Genomic DNA, 9,333 nt, shown 5'->3' on the forward strand with positions numbered 1-9,333 from the left:
TCACTTTATTGGTCATTTTCGACACATTAGATGACGTAAAGACGCTGTTTGAATAATTAGCCGCATATGAATTAAATTAATTAAATGGAAATGTAAGAGGAGGTGTAAGAGGAGGGGAAACATGTAGTGTTGTTGTATGTACATTGTAGGCAAGGAACATTATCAGTAAACCTATCAATGGTAATTGCTGGACAGATCATTGCTTTTGAAAGTCGACGGAATGGAAGTATGTGCGATATGTTTGACTAATAGTGTTGCCCAGTACCACTGTCATTCAAGAAGGTCATTAGGCTTTGTCCGTCGGTGTATATGTTGCCTGCTCAGCGACATCAAGCACCTCTGGACTCTGTGATTACTCCATAACAACATTGCAGCCTTTGATGAGCTACAAGAACCTCGCCCCGTTCGTCAACTAGACTCTGCGTGACCAGTCACATTATTACTCTAGTAGTCGCAAACATGCATAGGGGTGTGTTGAAAGTCCCAAAGTCACCTCCCTCCACCTCTGTTCGTCTGTTTTGGAATCTTAGAAGGGACAGTGTCGCATTGTCGCTCTCACGAAAACAAGCAAAATGTGTCAAAATGAACTAAAGCCCGACAAGGCGACATTTTGACCTTTTGTCGTATTGTCGCCTTTTGAATAATATTTTTTTTGTTAACTAAAAGGCGAATATGCCACAACGCCAAATCTCTCAAGGTAAAAATTTACCGTGTTATTACATTTGTGACCCCAACTAAAACGGCCTAAGAAAGCTTTAACATTCTATACAACGCGACAATGCGGCATATTGATATTGACGTGGTATTGCCTTTTTTCATTAAAGGTGCGCATGTCCCGTAGGACCCGAGGGGGGGGGGGCTTGATCTAATCCGGAATAAAGACGATTTTATAGGGGTAGCCAACGGAGATAGCAGACTGCAGTCTAACATGAATACCCAACTCAGACACAGTTTATTGACTCTGAGTCGACCAGTCATGGTTTTAGCCCCTTATTGCCAAGCGCCGGGCAGGGTAACACAAAGTACCATCTTTTAATGTGTATGGTGCTGGAATTCGAAGCCACGATCATAGTTTCCTAGTCTAGGAGACACAACTCTGCACAGCAAAATGCGCCGAGGAAACGACAGGGCCTCCTCATGGATTTAAAAAGTCGTTTGAGACAGGAACGTAATTAAAAGGAAATGCAAAGAGTGTGCGTCTTGCCGTGAAAACACGTTTGGTTCATAGAATACCTTACCGACAGTAACTTTACATGAAATAAGTTCTGAGGGTAAACGTGAGGGAAGTAGTGAGAGTAGGGATGAAGGTAGGGATGCACGTACCCCCTGTGCCTCTATTTGTACCCATTCAATAAACGGGTATGTATTTAATGTGTTTGAATATGCACCTGGTCAGTAAACGGGTATCTACTTAGTGAACCTTCTGGTCTACATTTAGGTTTTACAGTTAAGTTACATTGAATTAACATCAAGGTTGACAGTACAGTTAAGGAACGTGTGGCTTTAATCTTAATCTTTTCAATAGTTTCAATGAAGACCATCTTACGTCTGGACTTCACTGAGTGCGTTGAACGCATTGACACCTACACGGTATTCTGAGTATGTGTAGCATGGTATGACATCCTCTCAATCGGTGGACGGGACAGGCACAACCTTCCCAATCAGTTCCATCATAATAAAAATAGAATATGTTTCACAATACATGAACACTGTTGTGTATGTCCGGGTTTCCCATAGCGTGTCACTTTGCAGCTTGCGTGTGTAGCTGGAGTAATTCATTTTAACTGTCACCGTCCAGCCGACCAATCTCTGACCTTCACAATTGTTAGGCTCTGTAACCATGGAGTGCGTGTATGTAGATATACCTATATATTTAAAACCCATCTTTACATGTTAGTAGGAACTGGACATATTGAAGACAACTGCACCAGCCTAAACAACACAGCCACAGCAAAAATGAATACTGTTCTCGGCTTACTCGCTCTTTGTTGTAAGTTTTTCTCATTTTGTTTATTTCTACAATGTGTTAGGGGCGGAAATTTTGTTTGAGACCAGCTATGGATTCAGCAAAACCAGATATTTTGTTGATTAAAACTATGAGACTATACATTTCATTTTCAAAATGACCTTGCAACAATGTATTTTTTGTGGCAGACAACTTATTATATTTTTCAACATCAAACCAAGGCTTTTTTAACCATTTTCTGAGAACATTTACTTTTTCGATAAAATCCCCTAGCCCCAGAATATAGGTTTTTCACTATACATCTTAATGTGCCCCTTTCATTTCTGTTAATGTTGATCGCAGGTTGAGAGCAAGACAAATTAGACAGTTATGATCATACTGTCATAGTGGAAACCATTTCTAAAGGTGTTGGTTTAAAAACTATAATGTATTCAGCATTCGTGATATTCCCTACAATCATAAGCCCCCTCCCAGCAGGACCTTTAATCCTTCGTTACGTACCACGCAAAATATATACCGTTGTTTACCGTTGACGGTGCGAGTCTACTTGTCCTCAAAGTTGGAAATCGTGGTGTTGTGATGTTGACTATACATGATGGTCTTTAGGGAGGCAAGGTAGGAATACCATCACGGTGCCGCCTAAGCCATACAGTTGGACTTGGTGATGCCTCTCTCTTGCCTTGCGGATCAGTTCAGACGTGAAGATGTCTGCTTCCATTCAGCACTTACAATATTTCTCCTCGCTGCTACGATACTGGTGTGTCGAAACCTTGGCACTGGAACCGATAATTAAACACTTTCAATACTTCTACTAGCTGTGACGATACCGTTGTGTCGAAACCTTGGCACTGGAACCGGTAACTACACACTTCCAATATTTCTCCTCGCTGCAACGGTATCGGTGTGTTGAAACCTTGGCAATGCAACCGGTAATTACACACTTCCAAAATTTCTACTCACTGCAACGATACCGGTGTGTCGAAATCTTGGCACTGGAACCAATAACTACACACTTCCAATATTTCTCCTCGCTCCAACGATACGAGTGTGTCGAAACCATGGCACTGCAAACCGGTAACTACACACTTCCAATATTTTTCCTCGCTGCAACGATACCAGTGTGTCAAAACCTTGGCACTGGATCCGATAACTACACATTTCCAATATTTCTCCTCGCTGCAACGATACCAGTGTGTCGAAACCTTGGTAATTGAACCGGCAACTACACACTTCCAATATTTTTCCTCGCTACAACGATACCGGTGTGTCGAAACCTCTACACCTCAACAGATAACTACACACTTCCAATATTTTTCCTCGCTGCAACGATACCAGTGTGTCGAAACCTTGGCACTGGAACCAATAACTACACACTTCCAATATTTCTCCTCGCTGCAACGTTACCTGTGTGTTGAAACCATGGCAATTTAACCGGTAACTACACATTTCCAATATTTCTCCTCGCTGCAACGATACCAGTGTGTCGAAACCTTGGCACTGGATCCGATAACTACACATTTCCAATATGTTTCCTCGCTGCAACGATACCAGTGTGTCGAAACCTTGGTAATTGAACCGGCAACTACACACTTCCAATATTTTTCCTCACTACAACGATACCGGTGTGTGGAAACCTCTACACCTCAACAGATAACTACACACTTCCAATATTTTTCCTCGCTGCAACAATACCAGTGTGTGGAAACCTTGGCACTGGAACCAATAACTACACACTTCCAATATTTCTCCTCGCTGCAACGTTACCTGTGTGTTGAAACCTTGGCAATTTAACCGGTAACTACACACTTCCAAAATTTCTACTCACTGCAACGATACCAGTGTGTCAAAACCTTGGCACTGCAACTGGCACTGGATCCGATAACTACACATTTCCAATATGTTTCCTCGCTGCAACGATACCAGTGTGTCGAAACCTTGGCACTAGAACCGGTAACTACACACTTCCAATATTTTGCCTCGCTGCAACGATACAGGTGTGTGGAAACCTCTACACCTCAACAGATAACTACACTTTTCAAATATTTTTCCTCGCTGCAATGATACTGGTGTGTTGAAACCTTGGCACTGGAACAAATAACTACACACTTCCAATATTTCTACTCGCTGCAACGATACCGTTGTGTGGAAACTATGCCACTGCAACCGATAACTACACACTTCCAATATTTCTCCTTGCTGCAACGATACCAGTGTGTTGAAACTATGGCACTGCAACCAATAACTACACACTTCCAATATTTCTACTCGCTGCAACAATACCGTTGTTTTGAAAACTTGGCACTGGAACCGATAACTACACACTTCCAATATTTCTTCTCGCTGCAACGATACGGCTGTGACAAAACCTTGGCACTGCAACCGATAACTACACACTTCCAATATTTCTTCTCGCTGCAACGATACGGCTGTGACGAAACCTTGGCACTGCAACCGATAACTACACACTTCCAATATTTCTTCTCGCTGCAACGATACGGCTGTGACGAAACCTTGGCAATGCAACCGATAACTACATACTTCCAATATTTCTCCTCGCTGCAACGATACCGTTGTGTTGAAACCTTGGCAATTTAACCGGTAACTACACACTTCCAATATTTCTCCTCGCTGCAATGATATCGATGTGTCGAAACCATGGCACTGCAAACCGGTAACTACACACTTCCAATACTTCTCCTCGCTGCAACGATACCAGTGTGTCGAAACCTTGGCACTGGATCCGATAACTACACATTTCCAATATGTTTCCTCGCTGCAACGATACCAGTGTGTCAAAACCTTGGCACTGGAACCGGTAACTACACACTTCCAATATTTTTCCTCGCTGCAACGATACCGGTGTGTCAAAACCTCTACACCTCAACAGATAACTACACACTTCCAATATTTTTTCTCGCTGCAACGATACCGGTGTGTTGAAACTTTGGCACTGGAACCAATAACTACACACTTCCAATATTTCTCCTCGCTGCAACGATACAGGTGTGTCGAAACCTCTACACTTCAACCGGTAACTAGACACTTCCAATATTTCTCCTCGCTGTAACGATGCTGGTGTGTGGAAACCTTGGCACTAGAACTGGTAACTACAAACTTCCAATATTTCTCCTCGCTGCAACGATATCGATGTGTCGAAACCTTGGCACTGGAACCAATAACTACACATTTCCAATACTTCTACTCGCTGCAACGACACCGGTGTGTCGAAACCTTGGCACTGCAACCAATAACTACACACTTCCAATACTTCTACTGGCTGCAACGATACCGTAGTGTTGAAACCTTGGCACTGGAACCAATAACTACACACTTCCAATATTTCTACTCCCTGCTACGATACCGGTGTGTCGAAACCTCTACACTTCAAAAGGGAACTACACACTTCCAATACTTCTACTCACTGCGACGATACTGGTGTGTCAGAACCTCTACACTTCAACAGGTTACTACACACTTCCAATATTTCTACTCGCTGTAACGATACCTGTGTGTCGAAACCTTGGCACTGGAACCGATAACTACACACTTCCAATATTTTTCCTCGCTGCAGCAATACCAGTGTGTTGAAACCTTGGCACTGGAACCGGCAACTACACACTTCCAATATTTTGCCTCGCTGCAATGACACCGGTGTGTTGAAACCTCGACACATCAACAGGTAACTACATACTTCCAATATTTTTCCTCGCTGCAACGATACCAGTGTGTCGAAACCTTGGCACTGGGACCAATAACTACACACTTCCAATATTTCTACTCGCTGCAACGATACTGGTGTGTGGAAACTATGCCACTGCAACCGATAACTACACACTTCCAATATTTCTCCTCGCTGCAACGATACCAGTGTGTTGAAACTATGGCACTGCAACCGGTAACTACACACTTCCAATATTTCTCCTCGCTGCAACAATACCGTTGTGTGGAAACCTTGGCACTGGAACAAGTAACTACACACTTCAATATTTCTCCTCGCTGCAACGATACGGCTGTGATGAAACCTTGGCACTGCAACCGAAAACTACACACTTCCAATATTTTTCCTCTCTGCAACGATACCGGTGTGTCGAATCCTCTACACCTCAACAGGTAACTACACACTTCCAATATTTCTCCTTGTTGCAACGATACGGCTGTGTCGAAACCTTGGCACTGCAACAGGTAACTACACACTTCCAATATTTCTACTCGCTGCAATGATACCAGTGTGTTAAAACCTTGGCAATGCAACCGATAACTACACATTTCCAAGATTTCTACTCACTGCAACGATACCGGTGTGTCGAAACCTTGGCACTGGAACCAATCATTACACACTTCCAATATTTTTCCTCTCTGCAACGATATCGATGTGTCGAAACCTTGGCAGTGCAACCGGTAACTACACACTTCCAATATTTCTCCTCGCTGCAACGATACCAGTGTGTTGAAACCTTGGCACTGGAACCAATAACTACACACTTCCAATATTTCTACTCGCTGCAACGGTACCGGTGTGTTGAAGCTATGCAACTGCAACCGATAACTACACATTTTCAATATTTCTCCTCGCTGCAACGATACCAGTGTGTGGAAACTATGGCACTGCAACCGATAACTACATACTTCCAATATTTCTCCTCGCTGCAACGATACCGTTGTGTTGAAACCTTGGCAATTTAACCGGTAACTACACACTTCCAATATTTCTCCTCGCTGCAATGATATCGATGTGTCGAAACCATGGCACTGCAAACCGGTAACTACACACTTCCAATACTTCTCCTCGCTGCAACGATACTGGTGTGTCGAAACCTTGGCACTGGATCCGATAACTACACATTTCCAATATGTTTCCTCGCTGCAACGATACCAGTGTGTCGAAACCTTGGCACTGGAACCGGTAACTACACACTTCCAATATTTTTCCTCGCTGCAACGATACCGGTGTGTCAAAACCTCTACACCTCAACAGATAACTACACACTTCCAATATTATTTCTCGCTGCAACGATACCGGTGTGTTGAAACTTTGGCACTGGAACCAATAACTACACACTTCCAATATTTCTACTAGCTGCAACGATACCGGTATGTCGAAATCTTGGCACTGGAACCGATAACTACACACTTCCAATGTTTCTACTTGCTGCAATGATACCGGTGTGTCAAAACCTTGGTACTGAAACCGATAACTACACACTTGCAATATTTCTACTAGCTGCAACGATACCGGGATGTCGAAACATCTACACTTCAACAGGTAACTACACACTTCCAATATTTCTCCTCGCTGACATGAGAAGTATGAAGTTTGCAGGGAACAAATGTTGTTTGTCTTGATTGTTTCGATGAACGTTGCTTGCGCGTGATTGTTTATCATTTATACATATGAAATACTTAACAGGATGAACTCGCTGTCAGAAAAGAGTATATCTTGACTTGTACCACTTGTGCATGCTATTGACATTCTCGCGTACACCTCATAGCCTCCTTGATCCATTAATACGTGTTACTCAAGGACAAGCAACGAATCGTTTTGATGTGTTTATCAACTAGATTTAATAGTTGTGAAGAGAAATGAGATGACATTTGACTTCACTCCTTAAATCTGCTTCAGGGGTTATTGTTGTGAAATACAAGGATTGCAAATAAATACGATTGTAATTGACTTTAAAAAGTCACCAAGCATGTGTGATGTTCATGACACGTGTCTATCTGTTGCAGGTTCAGTGGCGAGCGTGCATGCTGCCTGCAATATTCTTGCATGTTCACTGACAGGAAGTATCCTTGGTACAGAAGGATGCGCGTATGTTTCTTTTTGCGTTCATTCAACATTCCACGCGTAACCTTCTTCTCCTATCACTCCCTTCATACTAACAATAATAGCCCACTCTAAGGTCATACAGATAGCCACTAGGCTACCATACCTTCTGATGTTCCGTTAATATAGGGAGTAGGCCACGTTAACTTCTGACTTTCAGTTTAGACAGAGAGTAGGTCACGATACCTACTCCTTTATGTTCAGATAGGGAGTATACCACGATACATACTGACCCTCATTTCCGACAGAAAGTAGGCCACGGTACTTACTTTCTTCTCATTTAGATCGGAAGTAGGCCAAGGTACCTACTGACTATTAATTCAGAGAAGGAGTTGGCCACGATACCTACTGACCTTCATTTCAGACATCATTTTTTGTTCTTTTAACAATCAGAAATACGGTTTTTTTCCACCAGGACTTATAATCTCTACATTGAGTGTCTGAAAGACGAAGTGGGTGCTTGCACCAGCTCCCAGGTTGTGGAGAAAGCCAGCCTTGATGCCGCCATCACCAGTAACACTGTACTGATGAACGCCCTCCCATGTAAGTAGCAGTAGCAAACTGTATAAGTTATCCCTCGGGGCGTAGTGTGTGACGTACCCTGTGTGTGAGCCTATGTACATCTCACCTGACGGCTCTGGGTACATAGGCTCACACACAGGGTACATCTCACCTGACGGCTCGGGGTACATAGGCTCACACACAGGGTACATCTCACCTGACGGCTCGGGGTACATAGGCTCACACACAGGGTACATCACACCTGACGGCTCGGGGTACATAGGCTCACACACAGGGTACATCACACCTGACGGCTCGGGGTACATAGGCTCACACACAGGGTACATCACACCTGACGGCTCTGGGTACATAGGCTCACACACAGGGTACATCACACCTGACGGCTCTGGGTACATAGACTCACACACAGGGTACATCACACCTGACGGCTCGGGGTACATAGGCTCACACACAGGGTACATCACACCTGACGGCTCGGGGTACATAGGCTCACACACAGGGTACATCTCACCTGACGGCTCGGGGTACATAGACTCACACACAGGGTACATGTACATCACAACCTACGCCCGACGGATCGGTTGATAACGAATTCATCTTTTTTTATAGAGGTCCAGAATATATGTCCGCAGTTTAACTCAGCAAAACACGAGGCAGACGACGCAAACAAAACAAGATACTTCCCTTCACCCATTGTCTTCGGATAAACATCTGTTCGTTTCAAATGAAGGATACTTTTTCGAGACATGCAAGGCTAATTTCTAGCTATAATTTTTAAGTAAGTTGAGATAATGCTTCATTGCTTTATTTGCTGATGGAAATGACAATAAGCTCACTGGGAATCCGTGACGACATGCAGTGCCGACTGTATTGGTAGCAGTCGTCATAAGAAGGTCAATATAACAACTGAACCGGAAGCTAATTCTGATCTGTTTATTTGACAGGTTCTGCTGCCGGTGGAATCTATCTATCCTTGGCCTCTCTACTGATGGCTTTCATCGCCCTCTTCATGAAGCAGTAG

At 43.5% G+C, this 9,333-nt stretch overlaps 1 protein-coding gene across 1 annotated transcript; it reads left to right on the forward strand.

The window, feature by feature from the left end:
* The first annotated feature begins 1,890 nt into the window (after positions 1 to 1,890).
* Positions 1,891 to 9,333, forward strand: LOC139474048 (uncharacterized). Its single transcript, XM_071256908.1, has 4 exons — positions 1,891 to 1,990; positions 7,694 to 7,775; positions 8,206 to 8,333; positions 9,257 to 9,333. Exons 1-4 carry the CDS (start codon positions 1,891 to 1,893, stop codon positions 9,331 to 9,333), a joined length of 387 nt encoding a protein of 128 aa, XP_071113009.1.

The sequence above is a fragment of the Haliotis cracherodii genome, unplaced genomic scaffold, assembly GCF_022045235.1.
Source record: "Haliotis cracherodii isolate W230 unplaced genomic scaffold, xgHalCrac1.p SCAF_3, whole genome shotgun sequence".
Lineage (NCBI taxonomy): Eukaryota > Metazoa > Mollusca > Gastropoda > Lepetellida > Haliotidae > Haliotis > Haliotis cracherodii.